General features: G+C 32.7%; 1 protein-coding gene across 1 annotated transcript in view; it reads right to left on the reverse strand.

Moving 5' to 3' along the window:
* Positions 1–14470: 14470 nt before the first annotated feature.
* The window catches only part of LOC129229832 (zinc finger protein 395-like), a 146721-nt gene continuing 135226 nt past the window's right edge, over positions 14471–25965 (reverse strand). Inside the window, 4 exon segments of the mRNA XM_054864205.1 lie at positions 14471–14659; positions 16064–16171; positions 17065–17317; positions 19054–19163. Coding sequence (XP_054720180.1) covers positions 14471–14659; positions 16064–16171; positions 17065–17317; positions 19054–19163 — 660 coding nt within the window.

Below are 25965 nucleotides of genomic sequence, written 5' to 3' on the forward strand. Positions count from 1 at the left end.
TAAAAAAACACCCTTTAGTACTCGTATACTCTCCGGGAATTGAAGTTTGGAGAATAATAGACCATATTTTTTCATCTAAAAGCAAATTATTAAATTATATTTGCATCATCAGTATTATGAAATAATGATTACCATTATCCAAGCATATAAATAAAACTATTTTGGAGTTTAGTTTTGTATCAAAACAAGCTCAATCCATGTTTTTTTAAAAAAATTGCAGTTTAGTATATCAGAGAAAATAAAAATAATAATAAAATTAAATTAAAAAAAATCAATTTTTTAATGAATCCTAGCTCCTGGCATCTCCCCTGGCTTTAATTTAAATTTTAACATCTTGAATTCAAATGTTTTTCGCAATCACGAATTGCGATAGGACCTACTCGTTGGGTTTCTTGTTTCTACAAATGGCTCCTGTTGCAAATATAATTGCGAAAAACATAATTTTAGTTTGAGACGTTGAAATTCAAATGGATGCCAGGGGTTGGATGCTAGATGCTGGATGCTGTTTTTGTCTAATGAGGATTGCTTAAAGTTGAGAGGTTCGGGTATGAAGAAAGAAGATTCTAATGGACGCCACTGCACTGGAGAAGTACTCTCGCGTGGAGGCCGATGGACCTCAAAAGTTACCCCAAACGCTAGCTTAAGTGATTAAGTGACGCCTATTAGCAATTCTTGGTTGCTCAAAAAAAAAAAACTTTACACGCTCTACCCACTTAATTTTTCCAAAAGTTTTTTTTTTTTTTCTTCTTCTTCTCTCGTTTGAATAACCTCGGATGTACGACTTCATTTTTGTTTCCTTTTTTAAATGCTCGAGTAACACTCCTAACGTCATCGACAATGAAACTCGCGCCACGTCATGATTATTTGATTATATGTTTTGGTAATGTTTAACATGCAGGGAAAGGCTTTATCGTGACAAGGCTGAACTCGATCCGGTAACTTAACTGTTTTACTGGTAAGACTGCGTGTCATTTCAGGGGAATGAAGAAACGAATGAGATGTCAACAATGAACGCTACCTACTGGAGTTTAGGGTTAATCCACTGGGAATCCAACTAGGGTTAAAATTTCAACTATCAAAATCTCATCCAACAGGCAATTGCTTCGTTCAAATGTAGAAGCAATTTTCACCCGTCATAACGGGCGATTTTCTACTTAGTAATATTGTCTAACTATTAGCAGATAAAAATAAGTTGAATTGAGCTAGTTAAAAAAAAAAGAAGAAGAAATAGCCTATTTCACTTACTTATTCAATCCTTCATCAAATCACTTAAATCTTCATTTATAAATTACCTCATTTAGATTTCTTCATTTAATAATTTCCTTATTTATTCATTCATTAACTTATTTTCTTATTCATTCACTCATTTATTTTTCCTCCTATATTAATTATTTGTTTATTGTTTCATTTTCTTTTTATTTAGTGATTCTTTCTTTTATTTACTCATTTATTTCATCAAAGATATCTTTAATAATATAATATAAAATATTTCATTAGAAAAACATGTTTTTAATTTTGCATAAAAACATAAAGGTTAAAAATTTCCACTTTTTTTGGAGGTGGGTAATTCCACGGATAACTGACTGACATTTTTGAAGCAAAACCGTATTTTGTCCGTATTTTGTCACATTCACCACAAAACATTCACTATTTCAAAAATATTTTCTCCTCATTTATTACTCTTTTTAAACTGAATTAGAAGGTGTAGTTAAATTCTCAAAATAACTTTTGGATGATTTTTAAAAAGTAGTTTAAAAGATAGTAATTGACTGACATGCTGGTTGCATTAATGTCAGTCAGTTACCATGTTTTTAACTATTTTTTAAAAACCACCCAAAGAATATTCTGAGAATTCAATTGCTTCATTAAATTCAACTTAAAAAGAACAAAGAACCAGGTTAAAAGGTTTTGAAAATGATGCATATTTTGCTTGGAATGTGACAGTATGCATATATTTTTGCTTCAAAAATGTCAGTCAGTTACCCGTGGAATCGCCCTGGTACAAATTTACTTCCAAAAATAAAAAATAATTTTTCAGTGTAAGTTTTATTGTAAAATATATTGTTCTTTCTTTATATACCGTAATTTTCAGAACAAATTACGAATTTGTTCATTTTGAAAAAAGCAAGTTTTCTTAACTATCACTTTGCCTCACATTCCCCTTGGTTGTTTTGTACTTATCTTTTACACATTTCGCTTTGTGACTATTTAAGGTAAACACACCAGTAGTTGCCACTTCAAGGTTACTTATATAGGGTCTGGTGGTTGAAAGTGGTCAATGGGGTAAAGTAGTCATACGTCAAATAAATGGCTATATCTTGGAAATAAATGTTCGAATGAATGTGAAAATTTTATTTTTGGGTAGGTTAGTTAAAAATTACATTTTGAATACAAAATTTTACAACTGGCAAAATTTTATTTGGTAAAAAAAAATACATATATTTTCTGTGAATATAAATTTTTTTTTTAAATTTAAACACCTATTTTTACTTCCTTGCGAAATTTTGTTTGTTAGAATTATGAACAGATTGACTGCGCAGGAAGCTTCCTACATGTCTCAAGAACTCTTACCCATGAGCAGTTAGTTGAATCCATTTTGGATAATTTTTTAGAACAATTAAAGTAAGATGGGGTAAAGTGGTCATTATATTAGGCTTAACGAATATTGTTCTTCTGAAGGCACTTAATCTTTAAGTATAAGGCAGATATAATTAAATATTAATTTCACTTAATAGGTACTTTGTAGAAAGAAATGAACCATAATAATGTGATTAATATATTGGTACTTGATATAATTATCATATAGAATCAATTTTATTCATCAGTTATTTGAATTTAAAGTAAGTAATGTAAAATCTTTGAATGGGAGAATGTCAGATGACCACGCTTGAAATTTTCAGATTTTGGAGTGGCCACTACTGAATCAAACTTGAGGTTTGGGAAAAAATGGATAAAAAATTGCACAAATTGTAATTCTGGCATTTTTAGAAAATGGGACAATAAATGAAGAAATGGGCTACAATATGCTCATTGAATTTCAAGAGAGGTAATTAATATTGTAGACCCACATTTTAAAAATATACTTCACTGTGGCTACTACTTTTGCTTTTTAAATCTTGAAGTGGCCACTACTGAAACACTGGCCACTACTGGTGTGTTTACCTTTATGGGGTGTTTCAAAAAGTATTTTTTTTTCTGAAAGAGCATGCTTAAAAACATAGGATTGGACCATTTTTTAAATAATTTGTTTAAGTTTAATATTTTTTAAAAATTACCTTAATCGGCGCGCTTTCAATGTTTACGGCTTCTGTCCGATGACATCACAAATGATGAAATGCCATTCTGTGTTGCCATTCACAGTGCAAAATATTTAATTCGCATCTTTACTCACGTGTGTTGGCAACGATATGGTTGATAGCAAGCGTAGAGCTCAATTTTAATTCGCTGCTTGATTATCATAACGTGGAATCGCGGTAGAAAGATGCGGCAAAGTGCATCATTTGTGACGTCATAAAGACCACGCCTTGTTTCAAAAATCGGACATTTTAAAAAATTAATTAAAAATAACTGTTGGGAAAATAAAACTATTTTCTGGGTCCATGTTTTTTTTTTTTTTTTTTTTGCTTATTCTTTCAATTTCAGTGACAAAAGGTACTACTTTTGACTCAAGGAAACAACCCCATTGTAATACAGTCTGGTGTTTGTGACTGCTGTGCCGCTTCTTTCTTTCTTTATTTTTTTAAAGCATTTACTACTTCATTCTCTAACAACGAGGAAATTCAGTCAAAAAGACAATTTACAAAGGGAAAAGAAATCATTTTTATTTGTATCTTTTTGTTATAAACATGATGAGTTTTTACAAAACATATTCACAGTGAATAATGCTTGAAAATGACAAGGAAAAAAAATAGAAGGGTCCGCCTCAAGAAGGCATTCCCTTAAAGAAAAATAGAATTCACTCTCTTTACGAAAATATATTGTCGAAAGAACATTGAGGTTGAGATCACAAAATATATCCAGGAATGGACCGTGCAAGGACTTTGGCTCGAGTCTTGTTTTGATGTCTAACTTACCATGGGAGGAGGGGAGGAGAAAATACTTCGATGTGAAATTTACTTACAATCTTGCGAAACAAACAAGTAATTTTATTGTTTTTATTAATTAGCTGTTTGAGGGGAGAGGGGGAATGGCAGGTCGAGTTATTTTATTTTTAACTTGTTGTCAATACAATTCCTGTTTAATTTTATTGTGTTATCGGTGTGTTTATTGGTTAAATAAAAGAATTGAAAATAATCTATCTTATCTTTCACTGCATTTAAGAGGAATGCCTCACATCAATTAATTCAAGAATAAGAACTTGAAAAGTTGCTTTAATTCTTTGCTTCTTAGTTTGAAACTTGATTTATGTTCATTGGTTTTCAATTTCGTAGTTATTATATTTTGTGTTTTTTACATTCATTTAGTGTAAGAAAATTTTATTCATCAGGTACTATTCAATGTTTTATTTAGGTTTTTTATGGAAACGGAAACTTATTTTTAAAGTTTGGGTGTTATTTTATTTATAAGGATTCGATGCTGTCATTACGAGAAATTCATTTTATTATCGCGATGCAAAAAATTCAGTTTTTCTTTTGATGCAAAAAAGAGGGAGGTTTTTTGCTCTAGGCAGACAGTGCCTGACAAAATAAACGATAAAGTCGTGTTTATCATTTGTAAGGGAATGATAGATATATTCATATTTTAATTGTATGACAAAACAATCAAAAAATAAATAATTTCATGGTGTTTTAGGCATTATACGAGAGGCATTAAAGTACTTACAAAAATTATAGTTGCAAAAAATACCATCATTTTGAGTCAAAAAACATAAGAATCATAAATACGTCAGATATATAGATTAAATAAATTGTTATTGGGGAACTGAAAGTTTAAGCCTACGAAAAGAAAATCAATTCTGATGCTCAAATCATCGGTAGAACGAAATATATCATCTGCTTTTAATTAGAGATAAATGAGTGACATGTGTATAATATTTCGTTGCGATGCTACGACTGGTATGTTGATAAAACTTTAAGAGACATTTTTGCACGAAAAAAATATTCGTTTTAAGTTGGTATATCTTTCTAGAAATGCGTCTACACTTAGCGTCACAAATGCTTTGCCCTTACACAGTTCATATCCCATGAAACTTTATAAAGGAGGTCGGCCATGAACGAATAGAGCCGAACATTCTCTCTATTATTGTGCATGATCTAGGTTCACAGAACAACCCCCTGCAGGGCTGCCCCGGTGATATACAACAGTACTAACAACACTTAGAATAAACATCTACACAGAAACCACAACCTGCTTAAAACTTTGCAACAAATCATAACAGAAAGGACATAACAATCACCGAAGCACATAGGAGGAGCGATAACAGTTGTGTTGTCATTTTTTTAAACGAAAGCTTCTATTATTGCATTTTACAAAGAATGACTGCTATTTAGAAGGGGAAAAAACAGATCAATTCTAAATTTTCTTTGTGAAGCTTTTTCGTATTTACACAAATCTTTAATTTACATTATAACTTGTCATATATATATGTACATCGAATTTCAAGCTAAGATCAAAACAGTTCGGTTTTATCATCAAAAAACAACAAATAAATTTATAGTGATATTTAAGGATAATGATATTTACAATTTATAATAATCTGTATCAGAACAAAATAAGTTACTCGGAAAGCGGTATAAATAAAAATTTGTGATTTGACTAAAAACGATATACATGAGGCACAAATGAGGTAATAAAATATCAGCAACAAGAATATTTCTTTATAAGATTACATTTTTGGTTCACAAACTGATAGATCATATCATTCCTGACGTGAAAATTGTTTTACAACGATTAAATCCTCTTCAGTTTAACTTGATAAAACTTTAAAATCTTCGTAACAGAATGTTAAAACAAGCGAAAATACACAAACAAATAGAATAACATGTTCTAAACGTATGAACCTGAAAAGAATGGCAAAATACAAACAAAATTTCACCAAATGAAATACATAGCAGCAAATAGAACTGTATGATATGGTGAACAAAGCACATCACAAACATAGAGAATATATTATTTAACAATATAGAATCTACTTTTTTTTATATACAATTCCATTATGTACAAAGACAGAGAGAAAATCTTTCCTTGATTTCAATTTCATAATACAGCTCATAGTTTTTAGAAATTGTGTCAGCATATTGCAAGTGACTTAAAAATGGCGAAATGGTTTCATAATTCATACGCCATTTTCAATAAAAAAATTTTGTAATGTTTTAAAATTTTATTAATTTCATTAAGTGTAAGTAATTTGTATATGTATCTTACTTTGATTGATATCAAATCCTTCGTTACATGCATTTTGGTATTTAAGACTGATTTTCAAACTAAATAACAATGATTTTTTTAAATATTGAAGGGAGTCAGTACCCAGAAATGTTTGCAATACATTTCGTTGCAGTTTGTGATTTCTTTTAATCGAATGGTATTTAATGGTGGTTAAGTTTGTATTTAGTTCATGAGTTTGAGTAATAATCTAATATTTATTTTTTCATTTTGAATTGAATTAGCAGCTTTTAAAATAAACTAAAATAGTTTTTAAAAAAAAATGAATTTTCCATTATGTTTCCTAATTTTCTATTTAAAATTGATTTTCTTTTAAAATGGCATTACACCTGAGTAGGTACTAATCATATACATTAATAATGAAGCTGAAAATGTTTTAATATAGGATGGGAATGTTAGTTTCGTTTATACGACTTTTTTTTTTAATACTTTTATATATTCCTAAACGTTTAATTTCGTGTTGAGGCAAAATATGTTTACAAAAGAAATTGATTCCACTGATAATGTAAATTCTTCTTTCGGTAGAATACTTCACAAATGCCAAGTTTATTATTAAAGAATCCTTCAGAGTAAACAATTAATTATAACATAAACGCGTTTTTTTTAGATAATTTCGGTACTGACTTCCTCAACAAAATATTAAGTCTGGATATAATTAAAAAATTGCTTAATTTATTGATTTATTTTTAAACTTGTTTTTCATATTCGACAGTGATAATAATATCGATACAGATATTGTTGATTCTTCCACATTATTTAATTTTGATCAAGCGTTCATAGTTTCATTGACACATCAGAAAGTTTTCTGAAAACGTTAGTGCTAAAAACAGTATTAGTACAGTTGCTTAAAATTCTATATCACACTTCAAAAGCAACTTTATGTACAAAAATATTGTGTACTTACACTAACAATTATCATTTTTAGTAAGAAAACAATTAATAAAAGTTCTTATTTATTTGTGTTGAAATAGAAGCAACCAGTGTGCGTTACATAGGTGGCGGCTTAAAATTATTTGATTCTTCATTCAAAGTTTTAATGTTTGTTCTGATAAGATAACACGACTCTGAAATTTAACTTTGAGTTTATACTATGAAGCATACGAATAAATCATTAAAAAATAAATTTACATTTTATACAAAACTATTTTGATTTAAAGCATGACTTTTACATAAAACGAATTCCATTCGTACTGTAGAAGCCTCTTAGAACGAGCATTAAAATAATAGTACTGTCCTGCTGTATCTGATTATAGAGAATAAAGACCATATATATATATATATATATATATATATATATATATATATATATATATATATATATATATATATATATATATATATATATATATATATATATATATATATATATATATATATATATATATATATATATATATTTATTTATTTATTTATTTATTATATGTATCAACCTTGTCAGATCAAAATATATTTACTGTTTTTATTTAGAGGTTAAATAGTTATTCACGTTATCTGCACCTATTGAATCTTGTTTTAATACACAAATTCGGGAGAAAAGAAAAAGAAAAAAAAAACACTCTTTCGCATTGTGAAATAGTGGTAGTGAGAAAAATTGGTCACTAATTTGTAAAACGTTTGTCGTTATATCGGTAAATTAAAGCATTTTTCTTTTCCTGTACTGTAGCTCTAAAAGAGTTCTTAGTAAATGTATTCATCTTTAAGTAAAACTCTTGTTTCTAAATTTAAGAATAAATTTAACTAAATCAATGTATGAAAATAGCAAAGAAATATATCTCCATCTATATAAAAATAATACGTTATTGACTCACAAAAAGTGATCCACATTAAGAGGCAAAAATATTGATCATACCTCCAAAATTTATTTTTAAAAATCACAAAATTCGTCAAACTCATCGATTGAGTGGAAAGTTTTTCTCTCTTATTGCTGAATAGCAACTATAAAATGAGTTTAACTCCATAAGAAAAATGATATTTACCAACAGTTATTTTTGAGCACAATTGTCAGCTTAAGATAGCCTTGCAATACTTTAAGAACTGGAATTCAAGTATTCGTTGCCGTATTGGAATTTCTTTCGGCGTCACAACGAACTACAACTAAAATATTGCCATCCTAATCTTTTGGCACCGTAAATAACTGTGGGTAGTTTTTTTGACATGCACAGTGGATGATTTCAATAAAATGTGATTTTAAAAATGTCAGGTAGCATAACACCAACTACGCTTGAAGTTTCCAGCAATCTCGAGCATTAAATAAATAAATTTCATGTTGTGTCATTGCAAAGAGAAGAGAAATGAAATGAAAATTTGCATTGAAACTTTTCAAATTTAAATGGAATTCATAGAATTAAAAAATAAAACTCATTTGCAATTGAGATATGGAAATGTTAGCAATGAATTTGTACTCAAGCAAGGGAAAAATGCATTCCTTTATTGACCAGCAGTTAACGGTCAGGAAAATGGCGTAATATTTTTATTTACACGTATTTGTTTAAAACAGTTGTGAAAATGATATTTGCTTAATAATTGCTTGATTGCTAAGAAAACGGCTTTATGCAGTAAAATACTGTTAAAAATTCTTAAAATATCGCGCCTTGGCAAAAAAATAAAAAGTGACACAACTTAAAAAAAAAAAAGTAATAATAATAATGATAGCTTTGAGAAAACCATGCAAATTTATGCAATACCTTTTTTCAAACTAATTTATTCTTAAGCACCACAAACTGCTAAACACATTTATAATTTTATGTTTACTACTGGTTTTTTCAATTGAAATGTTAGTGTGTACTTAAAGTTCATACCTTTTTCCTCTAAACTATGATATTTTATTATTATATCGTCATTATCAATTATATCGTTTGTATACCACTACGCACCAGTTATATAAACTACTCGTAATTTCGAGAATTTTGTGGCAAGAAAGAGTAATAAATTCAGATTTTAAATCAATAATTAGTGCTCCCCTACCCCTATTTATGGTTTGTGTCACTTCTGCGGCCTGGGATGTGATATTTTATAAGTATACATATTAAGGTTTGTGAAAGAAATAGGGAAAAAAGTTGCACAACCTTCAGGCTAAGAATTTTGTGTAAAGCTGGAATCATTGCTCGAGAAAGCCATCAAGTCTCCAAATGACAAACACGACTAACGATGCATTAACACGACATCCATAATATATATGTATGTATATATATATGCTAGAATTATGGAATAAAAAGTCTGAAAAACACATAAAATAGTCATACCTTGCGTCAGATACGTTGAGATTTAAATACTTAAAAATGAGTTGTACAAAATGACTTGATAACAGGGATGAAGCATTCGTTGACCTTAACTTGAATTATTTTACATCAGGTACAACTAGCGTTCTTTTCTTGCACTCGGAGTGTTCTAATGCAGTGAGTCAGATAACAGAATTGTTCAGAACACAAAAGGTGCAAAACATGAGAAATCTAAGAACGTACAACAGGCGATTGCATTGAATAAATTCTGTCCTCTTTTCCAGTATCCACTTTAGGGCGGATGATAATTTGGGTTTTTAATTCATTTATAAAACATTTTATATCAAGATTTGAGTTTCACATTAATAGTAATAACATCCTTGCACAAAAATTCACTGTTATTTATAAAAATTTTACTCTAATAACGTTTCATTAAAACTCTTCTCAAAAGGCTCAACATATAGGGACTAAATTAAATCGCAAGCGTTAGAATTTACTGAATTAACTTCTACAAGTCTATAAGTAAATGATGAAAAAACGAGAAAATTTGCAAAGAAACACAATCAAAATAGTTTCGAAACAGCTTTGTTTAAATACCATGCATTATTAAAACTGTTTGAAGTGAGCTTTAGTAGTTTAGTTTGAAAAGGAAGGAATTAATGTACTGGTGAAGAAAACAGAGAAAATAGTTTTTATATAAAAGACTATTGCTATATTAGAACGGTAAGAAACAGGCTCAACTACCAAAAAAAAAAAAAAAAAAGAAGAAGAAGAAGAAGAAAATGAACTCTTTCCTTTCGGAGTTAAGGCAGTAAAAAAAACCTTTAAAAGTCTGAAGTTACAAAAATGCATATTCTGTCATGTGACCCACTGCATTGATATCATCCCGTGACACATTACAAGTTTGTTGGCTTGACCTTCTCTCACAGAAGAAATCAAACACGGCACACCGACACGTTTCGAGAACAAAGTCACTGGATACAGGCAAGTTCATTGCCTGATTCACTTCATTAACAAGTCCACACTAAGATCTCATGGCAACCATTTAGTTGGAAACTGCTTTTAAGTATATTTTCGTGCATGGTCACTCATTGATTGATCGCTGCTTGGACATAAATTCTTAAGTCTAAAGTCGCATTCTGTTAATCACTTCAAGTGCCGGAAGCACACGTAGAGGCTAACTATGAAAGAATTGCGTTGACACTGTTACCTGATAAAATTCGAGTAACTATTCCAATAAACATATTGCTTTGTTTAAAATATTGTACATGTATTTTTTTTTAACTGTAGACTAATTAAAGATTTCTATTCTTCGAAAAGAATCATAAAAGAGATGTCAGTGAAATAAGTCAGATTTAGTGCAATATTAGTTAGGGTGTTACGTCAATAAGAAAGTCAAAATCAAACAAAAAGAACAATCATTGCACTTTTAGCGGTTGAAACTATTTCGATGTCGTTTTCAACGAGTCACATGGGCGAAATCGGATCCGATTCACCAATCAGATGTCAAGTTCGTCACGTGACCATTCGATAGCAAATTCGAAGCCGAAGTGTACGAATAGGGGGCCAAATTGTTCGATGATCCTGTAATTCTAAGATCTTATATAATACTATAATGATTCTACAACTCAAGCCGACGCAACCGCCATTTTGTTGCTTAACTCGTTGCTTAAAGCAATATTCTCCATTCCATTCATATTTCTAAAATATGTGTTGATGTTTTTAATCTCTGCCGGTCAAACGAACACATTTAAACCAATGCATATAACAGTTGAGTTTGGAGATACATCATTTATTCTAGCGTATGTTTTTTTATGTTTTTATGTTTTTTTTTTTTTTTTTTTTTTTTTTTTTTTTTTTTTTTTTTTGTCTGGTAAAATAATTAACAACCGAGCGCGCGACGAAACCCAAGTTCCACCGGCAACAAAATGCCAGCTTACGTCAGAGCCTCGTTTATCGAAGTTCGGTGGAGCAGCCATCTACGTGTGCATCGTCAATAGAATTATTTGATAAAGAAACATTTAATACGCAAACACCAAACCAGAGTAAAAAATGATAATAAAAATGATTAGCTAAATATTAACACACTATACATGATTTTAATACTTTTTGAAGCAATACTCGTTTTTCAAAATATTTATATGTATATATATTAATTTGCACACAAAAGACAGTATATCACTTTATATAATCGAAAATCATCAATGATTTTTGAAATTAGAAAAACTAATTAATTCTCTCTTTTTTACAAAACATTAAACAACAAAATAATAGCAACAGATTGGCAGTAAAACATAAAACTCTAACTTGCTTTACTGGTCATAGATTCAATTGACTAGGCAGTGAATTGGTATTATTGGGAATCTCATCAAGCGTTACTGTAACTTTCGTCCTGTGGCAGGTCTGAACTAAACATACTTCTGCAATGGGGCACAGTTTTCTCAGCGAATAAATGAGGATCATAAATAAACTTTTAAACTTCAGTAAAGTTCAGATAAAGATTGATTAATAAATAATTAATCTATAGCATGGAAGTTTATCAATTAAGTTTCTCAGTAATATAAATTTAGGTAATGTAAAATCATTTATACACTTGATGGGTGTTAAAATTCATTATAAAATTTTGATTGATTCTTTGATAAAAGTCATGTGATGTGAAAATTAAAAAAAAAGCTATAGATGCATACTTATATATTCATCTGTAATTCAGAGTGCATAGATACAGTAATATATTTTCATGAATATCTAATTTCATTAATAAATGTTTGAAAGATGTTAGATAGGTTGGGGGACAACTTACATTATTTAAAAATGCGCCTTTGTCTGTTTCCTTCAAATAAAACTTTATCCTTTTAAAAAATCAATAACTACTTAATTTCATAAGCATTAACCGCACAGTAAAATTGCACTACTTAAAGTTGGCAGAAAATGAGTACAAAACTCTCAGCAATAAATTGAATGTGAAACACTCTTAAAAACTAGTACAGAGTAAATTCTTCGTGTTCTAGGTTTGCTTTCATTTAATCGGGATTTAAATCACATTAGAAACGGATATTTGGCCAGTATCACAGGCGATTCAGTGGAATTTTTACGATTGTTTACATAATTCATTCAGTTCTTGGGTTAAATAATAATTAATATTATAACTAATGGGGAAAAAGACAGATTAATTACAGTAAAGAGTCTGTCAAATAATATTATTTTAAAAATAGTATATTTTCAAATGAAACCTGAATTTGTGCACACCCCCATTGCAGAACGTTATAAAACACAATTTAAGCTGCAAGCTTCGTAAACACTTTAATAAACAATATTTCAAATATCTCGCTACGTGTATATATATATTTATGTATATATATATAATATATCTCTATATACTAAATTCAAATAGACTAAACAGGTTTATTTACATATAAATATAAAAGTTTATCATCACAAAGGATTTTACCAAGTATGCATGAGCAATTAAAAAAAGATAACGCAAATTATCGTGTTTGAGTTAATGTTGCCATCATTTACAAAACACTCAAATCTATTTTTTAAACTTGAGTACTTTGAATTTCCCCCTTTGTGAGAGGGGGGGAAAGCGTCTTGTATAAAAGCACAAAAGCTTTGAGACCTGAGATGAAGATAATGCCTTGTACGTCGAGTATTTTCACACTATTGCTAACTTCAGAAGAGCGATTTCAATCGGAGGTTTAAACAATCGAATGATTCGTCATTTGAAACATCGAGATCAAAATTGAAACATAATGGCGTCAAAAAAGACCGACTCGGTGACGTCAAAGGAAGAGTCAGCTGCACAATATATAAATGCTCGCGTGTATTGTCGTAAGTGATATGGAAATCAATGTATTGCAATCACAGATTTGTCATAAAATATCAAAATGTCTCTTGTGACATGAAAAGAGTTGTTAATTTTGTCATTGACAACAATCACAAAGATTATTTTACTTATATACTTAAAAAGCATATACATATATTTTTTTAATTAACAGAAAGTGGAAATATTGCAGATCTGATCTCAGTGAATTCGAAAAATATTCTGTTTCATTTCTTACAGGAATTATCTTTGGTATTTTATAAACGATTGAAATTTGGGTATATTTTTAATCAACTTTTTTCTCTTTCTAAAGAGAAAAGATCACCAAAACACTAAAGTTTATTTAAGTAATTTTTCAGTGTGTTAAATTTTAATATGCAGTTAAGCTTTTGATAAGTGTAACTAAATGGACGTCTTTCATTTGGTATAGCATCCAATGAACTTTAATCAAGTACAGTCTTTTATTTACTCTTACTTAAATTTTCTTTATGAAGTGTACCTAAATTCGGAAGTTAATTTGTTTGAATGTGGAAAAATGATTTAATGGATAGATAAAATGTAAAAAAAAACCTTGAATTCAAGTACACAACAAACGAAAATCACAAAGAAATTTTTTCTATGATCATTAACTCAGCTTGTATAACATTCGAATGATGCTTACCAAAATGGTGCAATTGCAGTCTTTTACTTCACTCTTACTTAAATTTTATTGTGAGTTACTATATTGTAGCATATTTTCCAACGATTCATAAAATCAACATTTCCACCTTCTGATCACAAATGAATGACTCTTTTTTTGTCTGATAGTATCATCCGAAAACAGAGAACGCTTCGGACCATCACAAAGACAGCGAACTGAATGAACACCGATTAATTGCACTTAACGATGAGGAGAGCTGATCTCGGACTGAATGACTCGATTTCTTCACTCCTCCGATCTCCGCGAGAAAAGTCCAAAAATAAGTTAAGAAACCCAAACGGTTTGACTCGAAGGCTCAGGTCCATGGAATTGCATAGATAGTTGTTGTTAAGTCGTAAGTAAGTATCCTCAGTCGACGAATCGGGTGCAGGCCTTCTTCCACTTGCACTGCGTGCACCACATGTCCCGGTTGTCCATGCCGTACACTTTGCGGCACTTGCGGCTCTCGGAGCGGGTGCGGCGGTGCAGCGGCGAAGAGCCCTTGCTGGGCGAAGAGGTCGGCTTCACGCTCAGGCGCATGCACTTCTGCGGAGAGCCCTGGAACAGATACACGAATATTATAGTACACATACGTACTTGGGGCCCTATTCCAGAAAAAAATCAGTAGTTTTTTTTGCTCGGGATTCACGTTATAACTTCTCGTTAAAACCGTCTCTGTTTGCAGTTTTGACGGTTTGATGGAAGCGTTATGACGTCAATCCGAAAGCGGAATGATTCGGTGCGGGTGCTCGAGCGAGCTTCTTAGTTCAATTTTTAATTGTATGAACACATAATTATTTACAAGGTGACCAACGGAGAACACAGACGCTTTGCGTTGCCATAGAAAGCAAAGAAGTGATAATAGGTATGCAGAATTGCTGTGCACATGGTTTAAACACATCTCGGCCTAGATTCGTACAATAGGGAAGAAAAATGGAAGTGTCAAAGGAGCACAAAATCCAGGACCTGAATCGCAACACCGTAAAGGTGGACATTGAGGGGGACAGAAGCCTAACATGTGGTGAACTTATCCACGAATTTTACCGCTAAGCAGTTAAAGACACGTTGACAAAATGTTTTGCGTGCCGATGGAGATTGCTTCAAAGATTAACACTGGACTACAATTGCTGCTGCAACTCATTTTCTTTTTGATCATTCAAAAACCATCACAGTCCTTAGACAACATACCAGGACATAAAAACAAGAGTTCTAAAGGACTGAATCTTACCATTCAAATCTTCCACTTCTTTGCAGAGCCCCTACTCAGTAAAAAATCGATACTTTTATAGGTTCTGGAAAAAAAATCCAGACTGGTGGGGCGAACGGCCAAATCATAAACGACGCGAATTTTGCTGAAACATGGAGTCCGAAGGATCGAAATTCATGTCATTTATGCAATGCGGAATATTTTCGTTGATTTTACCGATTTTTTTTTTTTTTTTTTTTTTAATTTTCCCAATCATCGGTGCGGAGATTGAGAAATCCTAATTCTCGTGATCCTAATTTCTGACAGTATACTGTATTTATGATTATAGTATGTAAAGGGCCGTGGTAGCCCAATCGGATTCAGGGCCGGAGGGTTCTGAGTTCGAACCTCGATGGTCGAAGACCCACCGTCGTCATTAAAGGGGACTGGGCGACGTAAAATATGCTCGTGGTCTCAATGTCCTCCAAGTGAAACGATACCTCTGGGGGTGCTAGCACCAGGTAGCTATTAGCTCCTGGTCTAGTTCTAAATTCTCATTAACTGTTCGATCCGGTGATGGTGCTGCCATCTATCGGTATAAAAAATAATGGAGGCAAGGCACTTAGTATGCAGTCCTCGACATAAATACAGTTGTAGTCAGTTGTGACTCGGAATCGAATCGAATCGAATAGTATGTAAAAGAATATTATATAAAAGAATATTATATAAATAAATGTACATCAGAGATTGAAAAATAATGTCTTAGCATGCCTTACCATATTGGAGGGTGCACTGGCGGCGTATCCGTGTAGATGCCAAGCGGCCGGTTTCTGCAGTTGAGGAATTGATATGGGAGAGGCTTGCATCAATGGAGGGCTTAGTACCTGAAACAGATCAGTGACTGCCATTAGTAAAGGGATCAATGAAATGGCTAAACATTTTCAATTATAAGATTTCTGTTGGAAACCTTAGAAGAAAGAACTGGAATATCGAGCTGCCCAAAATAATACTCATGGCTGTTACGCGTTTTATTCAAACTTCAAAAATATATAGGTAAAAGGAACAAATGTACTTAAAAGCACCCATTGACAAATATTAAAGCATCTAGAAGCAAAGGAGGGTAAATGCAAAAATTAAAAATTTGAAGATAACTGTACCAATTTTAAGAGTAAATTATATTTGTCCGGGGGCAAGCGATGAATTGAAACTTTTATTTTGTCACTTACATCCCTTTGTTACTCGTTGCTTTAATTTCTTAGCACTACGGTAGCTAATTTGGGCAGTGCCATTTACAACAATGTCATTGTACTAATATATACAGCTGATAAATGATGGCAAAAATAATGAGTTTTGACAGGAAAAGCATCGTGCTGTTCAGAGACCTTGGAAAGCAAAAAACATTTGTTTGATGTTCTTAAGTGCACACAGGGGCACCCTGATGGGAGGTCACTGTGACCATTCAAAAATTTCCATATTCGGCAAATTTTGTCTGACGATTCGGCAAAATTTGGAGTTCCATTCGGCAAATTGAGAATTTTCGCCCTCCCAAAAGTTTAAGTTGGAGGCTCCCCTGAGTGATGCTAGTAGTTATTACTCACCTAAATGGCTGAAATGTCACACTATGAACAACACTTTTTTACAGTTAAAATTATCGTAAGAGGTAGGAAAACAGCATCATTAGAACTCAAAGTAAGTCGTACATGAAAATGTGTTCATTAAATTGAATCGCTTCAACTTTAGACCATCGAACTCGACAATAAGGAGGCGATTCGCTCACCTGCGTTGCAGCCGCATGTTGCTTTCGGTACTCGGGATCTTCGTGGGCTGGCCTCGCCATGTCTAGGTGGCTGAGGGTGGGCACCGAAGACGAGTAAATGGAGGTTCCTGGCCATTGGAAGAAGTGCTGAATGGAATTATCGCTCTCCTCCACCTCCATCTCTGTATAATAGAACTCCTCCTCGTGGTCACTGGCTATCCCTTCTCCGTCCCCTTCGGAGTCGGGGCTGCTACTGGACTCGTCCACGCTGCGCCTGCGAAGAGCAAAACTTGATCATTCACAAAGCTTTGGCTTTGGTTAAAACAGATCTAACCAGGGAACTCACGCGAATAGTGTAATAATGAAAACAGTTTAAATGGGTAGCAGTCGAAAGAGTAAATTTTGACGCAAAAAATATTTGTCCTCCTGCCGCTGTTTTTTTTTTTTTTTTTTTGAACCAAAATTGTCAGGTGACTCAACACCAACTACATTTGAAGTTTCCAGCGATCTCGAGCATTACATAAGTAAATTTCCTGGTTTATTTCAAATTTCGCCGACATTTCAAACCCCCTCCTCCTTAAATACATAAAAATATATGGTTGGATCTAAAAAACAGGGGAGAAGGAAATTTCGTGTCGGAGAAACTGGGGAGACACCAATTTCAATGCAAAAAACAAAAGAGAAATAAAATCAAAATTTGCATTGAAAGCATGAAAATTTACATTAGAATAGAATTAAAAAATAAAATTTAGTTGCAGTTGAGATGTAGGGGGGGGGGATGTTAGCAATGAATTTATACTCAAGCAAGGGAAAGACGCATTCCTATATTGAGCAGCAGTTAACGGCCACGAAAATGGCATAATATTTTTATTTACAAATATTTGTTTGAAGCAGTTGTGAAAATGATACTAGCTTATCTATTCCTTGATTGCTAAGAAAACGGCTTTATGCAGTAAAATACTATTAAAAAGTCTTAAAATGTCGCATCCCGGAAACAGAAACAACACAAGTTTAAAAAAAAAAAAGCTTACAAGTTAAAAAAAAAAAAAAAAGCTTTGGAGAAAATCATGCAAGTTTCCGCAATAATTCTTTTCAGTACAATGCTAAAGAAGAATCATTATAAAGGCTTCTTGAGCCAACAACACCCAATGTAACCAACCAACCAATCCCGAGACCACCATTTGAATTGCACCTCATATAACGTTTGAAATCTTTTCAATGTTAAAGGGAGCCAATTCAAAAATAATCGATCATTGTTACAAAGTGCTACGCTTCTGTCAAAGGATCATTCATTGAACGACGTCAACTGCCTATCTAGAAGTAGGACGGGATTGACAAGCACAATGAGGTTGTTTCGAAAATTTAAAAGTGCTTTTTTTTCTGAAAGAGCATGCTCAGAAACATAGGATTTAACCATTTTTTTTTTTAGTATTTTTTAACAATTATTTTAAACAATGCAATTTCATTGTTTATGCTTCTGCACATGACATTACAAGTGATGAAATGCCATTCTCTGATACCATTAGCGCAACGCAAAATATTCGCTTCTTTACTCACATGTACTGGCAACGTATGGTTGATAGCAAGCGTAGAGCGTAATATTTAATTCGCTTCAGAATTATCATAAGCTGGAAACGTGAAGTACATCACTTGTGACGTCATAACGACCACCTTTTACTTTCAAACTCGGACATTTAAAAAAATTAATTAAAAATTAAGCATTGGAAAAAGGAAAGTTTTTTTTCCTCGCTCCATGTTTTTTTTTTTTTTTTTTTTTTTTTTTTTGCTTATTCTCTCAATTTCAGTGACTAAAAGTAGTACTTTTGACTGAAGAAACAGCCTCATTGCACATCTGTTTACCCAGTTAGAAATTTATTACGCATGCTTATGGTCAAAATGAGATTTTAATAAATACAACTACCAAAACAAATGAAGACGAAAATAAGTTTTAATTTTTGAGAAGTTAAATAGCTATTTCAAATTGAACATTTGTCCGAAAAGATAACCTACTTGAGATGCTGAGTGCGGACGTGCCGTTCTACTTGTTCACAGTCTTGGTACTGCAATCCGCATCCAGGCCAAGTGCACTGGAATACTAGCATGCGAGTACGAGGTGGACTCTGGAAAGAGAAAATGGATTTGAAAATTTATCATATGGTTCCAGTATTTTTAATAAAAGTCATACAGTTCGAAAAATATAAATAATTCATGATAAGATATGAAATTAAACATTCAATTAATTTTAACTGCAGATTTACACCATTAAAAATAAATATGCTCCCGAAATAAGCATTTTTAAAGTAGATTTATTTTCCCCCAAATGAATTTTAGTTTCAAATATAAGACAATAGAAATATTACACAAGTAATTCTTTTATGGTTACACAAAAATAGTTTTACCTGATACACACACACGCGTGCGCTAATTTTATTAAAGTTAATACCTTTATTTAATAATACATTTTGTAACATTGGGGAACAGCTACCTGTTGTCTGAGATATGTGACTTGTTTTTGACTTCCTTATGACCTCTGAGTCCAAAAACCATCTGCGTTTTAGTCTACCACGTCAAGTTTTTAAGCTACATAGGGATCAAAGCAACCAATTCACAAAATATAGGACATTTTTGAAGAATTTTGATCATAAGTAAAGATTTTTACGCAAACAAAAATTATCCACAATGCGTGCACACTACGAAAAAATTACCCTTTTGTGTGTTTCTGATGAACATGTACATTACGTGTGGAGAAAAAAAAACTGACTTGTAGACGAGAAAAAAGTACAGTTTTGGACTCGATATGTTTATTTAACTCTAAAAACAGAAACCGTGACACAAGTTGTTCCAGTGTGTAATAATCATGGGCGTCCTATGCGCAATGTATATTTGAACTGAAGGCGAATTAAGATGAAAAATATGCAAAACACTAAAACTGATTTCTAACAACTGTGTAGGTACATTTAAAAGCTTCTCGCTCTTTCCGGTAAATATTGAATAGTTGTTGAAAGAGTCAACCTAAAGAATTAAATAATGATAACTTAAGACCCATGCATGCAAATCATCAGAGAGCCAGAGGTAAGAAATTATTTTTGAAGCTATTTATTTTCCAGAAGAGAAATCCACATTTTCATCTTTTTTCAAACGGCTACGATCGTTTCCAAACGAGCTCAGTGTAAAATGTCAATTATTGGCACCAAATACAAGAACGAAGGTCATTGTTACTCTAATTGTACACATTAGGGACAATAACATGTTAATAGCATCTCCCAAGCTGTAATCTCGTGATGAGACCAAATCCCCTTTCGGGATGACTCACTAAGAGTATTCACGGCAATAGGGTTGGTTCATCGCGGAAAAAAAATGAATGAATAAAAAAGAACAGTGTTACACTTTTCTTTTCGCTGACGCCAGAGTGCCGCGCAAGAGTCTGCTATCTCGTAAAGAAATTTCGCTTCACTTCAGCTCCAAATGCAGCATGCTGTTGGTTTTAATCTTCGATAGGGAGAGCAAAAAGAAAAAAAAAAATCAGCGGACTTGTGGAATGAATGGCAACGGTGCAATGACCGCTAGAAGACCTGGGGAGGGGGAGAGTTTTATGGTCGTTCTAAACAACTTAAAACGTAACTGAGCATTGCTCTATTTTAGGGAAGGGTTATTCTGATCAAAATCTTTTTTGTTGCACGGGGGGAGGGGGGGGAGTAACAAATCCTCCGCCAAACTGATCTCACAAAAACTTCATTGGAAAAAAAATCGAGGTCGACATATTTCAGTATGCGACAAAATATTTAAAAACCTTTTTTTGGTATTTGCTTCAGTCAATTGAAGAACGTTAGAAAGAATTCTTGGTTCAGACGAGACTAACTTTAACTGACACCAGGCCATCATTTAGGTGCAGAATTTGTACAGATTTTTGTGTAGAACTAGTAATATTTGCTCTACCTACCTATACAGTTGATTTCCCCACTTTATTATTTCAAACAACAATAATTTGTGGAATTATCTTCATTACAAAGCCCTAAAGAATAGTATTACATTTCTCAAAAAACAACTCGCAATCCAAAACTATCCGGATAACAATAAAAAAGAATTTTGACAACATCCAAAACAAAGAACAACGGTGATAGATAGAATCCACAATATAGCACTGCATTCACACAAATTCAAAAGGACTCCAGAATTATATCCGCTTTGTTTAACCAAGGAAATAAGAAATTATTCTCATCAAAATTTGCTGAAAAACAATGTTGCACCACGGCTTTGGCAACTATTCTCAAAAGTTTTGTTCAACCTCCAAACGAATGGCAAACGACACTTAATGAAATTTTAACAGAAGGCATGGTATCAAACCATCAAAACACTCACCAATAATTATTCAAATTTAGAGCCAATAAACCATACCGGATGTCTACTTTTCTCAGGAACTTTGATCCAATATAAGAATTTGCCATTTTCAATTTCCCATTTCGAATTGCATATGCACCAGTTCCTCAATACTTCGGAAATTTATTAGATGAAATAAATGATGGTATTATTGAACTAACACTGCAGCAAACTCTTCGTACACTTTTTGTAAGCTATAGTGGTGGAATCTTAATTTCAGGCTCTCTTTCGCTTAGATTAATAAAACACAATATAGCAAATATTATTTCACCGATTCTCATTCTTGTGGGCCAGATGGATCAAGAGTTGCAAATGACAAAGTCTGTGTAAAAGAATTCAATAATATCCAAGAACCCACCCGCATCTGCAAACAAGCCACTGGCGCAACAAACATACAATTCACCATAGATTATATTGATGTTCAATTGAAAAACAATACTGACAACGCAAATGATTACTCCAGCGACAACACAGAACTTCCATTGCCGACTCATTTACTAGGTATACACCTTGATATCGAATATCATGATTTAATTGCTCGCACATAAGAACATCTTTTAAAAAGAGATTCTTATGTTGTGCTATAAAGAATTGCTTTCAGACATGTTTTTGATGTAAGAAATGCGAAGATAGAATGAAATAAATCGAACAGACCGTTTTTTTTCTTGAGAAATGCCACAAGAAGAAAATCAACTTCGTTCGAAAAAAAATCGAGTTCGACATATTACAGTATGCGGTAGAATAGATAAAAATTTTTTTTTGGTATTTGCTTTAGTCAACTGAAGAACGTTAGAAAAAATTCTTGGTTCAGACGATGCTGACTTTTAACTGACACCAGAGGCCCGTCATTTAGGGGAGGGGTGCAACTACACCTCTGCCTTTGAGAAAGGAATATACAGGCCCTGATTATTGAATAGGCCAACTAGGCCGTGGCCAACGGCTCCCGCTCTTTAGGGGCCCCCAAATGGGAAAAACTGGTTTTATGCAATGGCTAAAATTGTAAGGCTGGACTACAAATGGGTCCCGAAGAAACGCTTGACCTAGGGCCCCCTGACATATCAATCGGGCCCTGGGAATATATTGGACACATCATTTCCCTTGCTTTCCAACAGGGGGAGAAAATTTCCGGAATGTCACTGGTGCACGGTCGATCAGGCCTCTCCAAGTCATATGCAAAATATTTCCACTCTCTAAGCTCTTAATTTTCGATGCTCATAATTTACATATAAAAAAAAAATTAAGCGTGATTTTATATTTGGACAGTATAACTTTCGTGCATAATTTGATTTTTCCTCTACACATCCCTGCACATTTTATTACTTCAAATCACAACAATTTATGGAATTATCTTCATCACAAAGCCTAAAAAATATTACATTTCACACAACAATTCGCAATAAAAAATTATCCGGATAACAATAACAAGGAATTTTAGCAACTTCGAAAAACAGTAACCTGAGAACAACTTTGATAGCCAGAATCCACAAGATAGCACTGCATTCACACAAATTCCAAAGAACTTCAGAATTATTCACGCTTTGTTTAACCAAGGAAATAGGAAATTTTTCTCTACAAAATTAGCTGAAAAACAACCATGGCTTTAGCTACTGTTCTCAAAAGTTTTATTCAACCTCAAAACAAATGGCAAACCACAACACTTGATGAAATTTTAATAGAAGGCATTGTAATTGTATCAAACCATCAAAACACTCACAAATAATAATCCAAATTTAGAGCCAATAAACCGTACCGGATGTCTACTTGTCCGAAATTTTGATCCAATATAAGAATTTGCCATTTTCAATTTCCCATTTCGAATTGCATATGCACCAGTTCCTCCTTACTCCGGAAATTTAGTAGATGAAACAAATGATGGTATTAGTGAACTAACACTGTAGCAAACGCTTCGTACACTTTTTGTAAGCTATAATGGTGGAATCTTAATAGCAGGCTCTTTTTCTCTTGGATTAATAAAAACACAATAGCAAATATTTTTTCACCGATTCTCATTCTTGTGGGCCAGATGGATCAAGAGTTGCAAACGGCAAAGTCTGTGTAAAAGAATGCAATAATATCCAAGAACCCACCCCGTATCTGCAAACAAGCCACTGGCGCAACAAACATACAATTCACAATAGAATTTATTGATGTCTACTTGAAAAACAATACTGACAACGCAAATGATTTCTCCAGCGACAACATAGAACCTCCATTGCCGACTCATTTACTAGCTATGCACCTTGACATCCAATATTATGATTTAATTGCTCACACGTAAGAAAATCTTTTAAAAAGAGATTCTTATGTTGTTCTAAAAAGAATTGTTTTTAGACATGCTTTTGATGTCAGAAAAGCAAAGATAGAATGAAATAAATCGAACAGACCAATTTTCTTGAAAAAGTGAACTGCCTCAAGAAGAAAATCAACTTCGTTCGAAAAAAAAAATCGAGTTCAACATATTACAGTATGCGATAGAATAGATAAAGCTTTTTTTGGTATTTGCTTCAGTCAACTGAAGAACGTTAGAAAAATTTCTTGGTTCAGTCGATGCTGACTTTTAACTGACACCAGAAGCCCGTCATTTAGGGGAGGGGGTGCAATTACACCCCTGGATTTGAAAAAGGAATGTATTGGACACATCATTTCCCTTGCTTTTCAACAGGGGGAGGAAATTTCCGGAATGTCACTGTTGCACGGCCGATCGGATCTCTTCAGACATATGCAAAATATTTCCATTCTCTAAGCTCTTAATTTTCGATGCTCATAATTGACATATAAAAAAAATTAAGCTTGATTTTATATTTGGATAGTATAACTTTCGTGTATAATTTCATTTTTGCTCTACACATCCCTGCATATTTTATTACTTCAAATCACAACAATTTATGAAATTATCTTCATCACAAATCCCTAAAAAATATTACATTTCACACAACAATTCGCAATAAAAAAAATTATCCGGATAACAATAACAAAGAATTTTAGCAACTTCCAAGAAAAGTAACCTGAGAACAAATTTTTGCAGCAAATTCCCAGATTTTATAGGCATATAATGATTTTGTTCAGATCATTTGTTGGAGGTAAAAGTAATAAAAGAAATGTAACTGTCAGCCTCAAACCTCGACTGTCCAAGGAAAAAAAACCGTAACTGCTGTTTTAAAAGCAGAAATATTGTGTAAATATTAGGATTTAGGCGATCAAAAAAGGGTAAAATAGGTAATTATATAGAATGAAGATTGCTATTTTTTAAACTTTTTAAGAAATTGAAAGAACCTTCTGATGCAAAACAATCAATTCTTGAATTTGTTTGTGCAAGACCTAGGTATCAGGGGCTGTTTTAGCTCGACGGACAAAAGTGATCTTAACAACAAGAAGGGGAACATATCTTAGAGGTTTTGAAAAATCTGGCCACGCCAGATTTCAGTTTGCAAACATCACGATATAAACAGAAAATTCCACTCCCGGAGCTAGGTCCTGCTGCGTAGCAACATAAATCAATAAAAGCGGAAGAAGATAAAAATGTGTGCAAATGGAGTTGAGATGTGCAGGCATGGCATCGATCCCAAAGTCCGGATGACAACAAATCCTAGTGACGTCACGAGGGACCTTTGTTTATCGACAAAGTAGCGTGAGCGGTATTGAAATGTCGGGCTGCGTTGCGAAACATGTTTGAACTTGACGAACTAGAATGCATCTACGCGGTTTTACTTAAAAAGCAAAAATTTGTCTTTTTCAAAAGTTGAATAGAGAAACACAGATTGTCAGATAGACGTATGCATAAGTTTGAAGTTGCAACTTTCAAAATTAGAGTATAAAATATCATGCGTCTAAGCTGCAAAGAGCTAATGCGTGTTAAAAGAGGAGTAAAGTAATATATTGAAAGAATTCAAACATTATAATACGGAAATTTAAACATTAGAAAATGAATGACAGACAATCGATCAAACTCCAACTAGTTGTGCATCCGGGAGTTTAAAGGGTTGCTATGATTAGTTTTTATGATTAGTCATTATGCCGAAAAACCAGGTAAGCTTATCCAAGCGTAAAACGAAGTTCAGATTCAAAAATATTTTATAAAAATGTGATAAAAACAAGCAAAAGTAAAGTAAGACAAAGGCAGGACAATGGAAAACCAATCATTACATAGAAAGTATCACAAAAACATTCAAAAATACGGAGAGAAAAGGCATTGAGCTGCTGGAAAATAAATATAAAAGCAGCCTTTAAAAAGCAAATCTGTGCTAATCATTATTAAAGGGTACAAATATATACACTTGTACATGTACTTATAAAATTCTTCTGCAAAAGATATCATTCAATCTCCGACGCTTTTTTGACTACAATGGATTCTCAAATACAACCAGAAATGTACTGATTTATTAAAAACTATCTTTGCAGATGAGTCCCGTTATAGCATAGATTATAATGATAGACGTTAAGCATCAGTCATAACAATACAGAGATAAATATCCCTTACAATCTTCAAGGGTGTTTTGCAGCGTCATAATAAAATGAATGCCTGGTGCCATGACTTTACTTATATTA

Source organism: Uloborus diversus, chromosome 9 (assembly GCF_026930045.1).
Source record: "Uloborus diversus isolate 005 chromosome 9, Udiv.v.3.1, whole genome shotgun sequence".
Lineage (NCBI taxonomy): Eukaryota > Metazoa > Arthropoda > Arachnida > Araneae > Uloboridae > Uloborus > Uloborus diversus.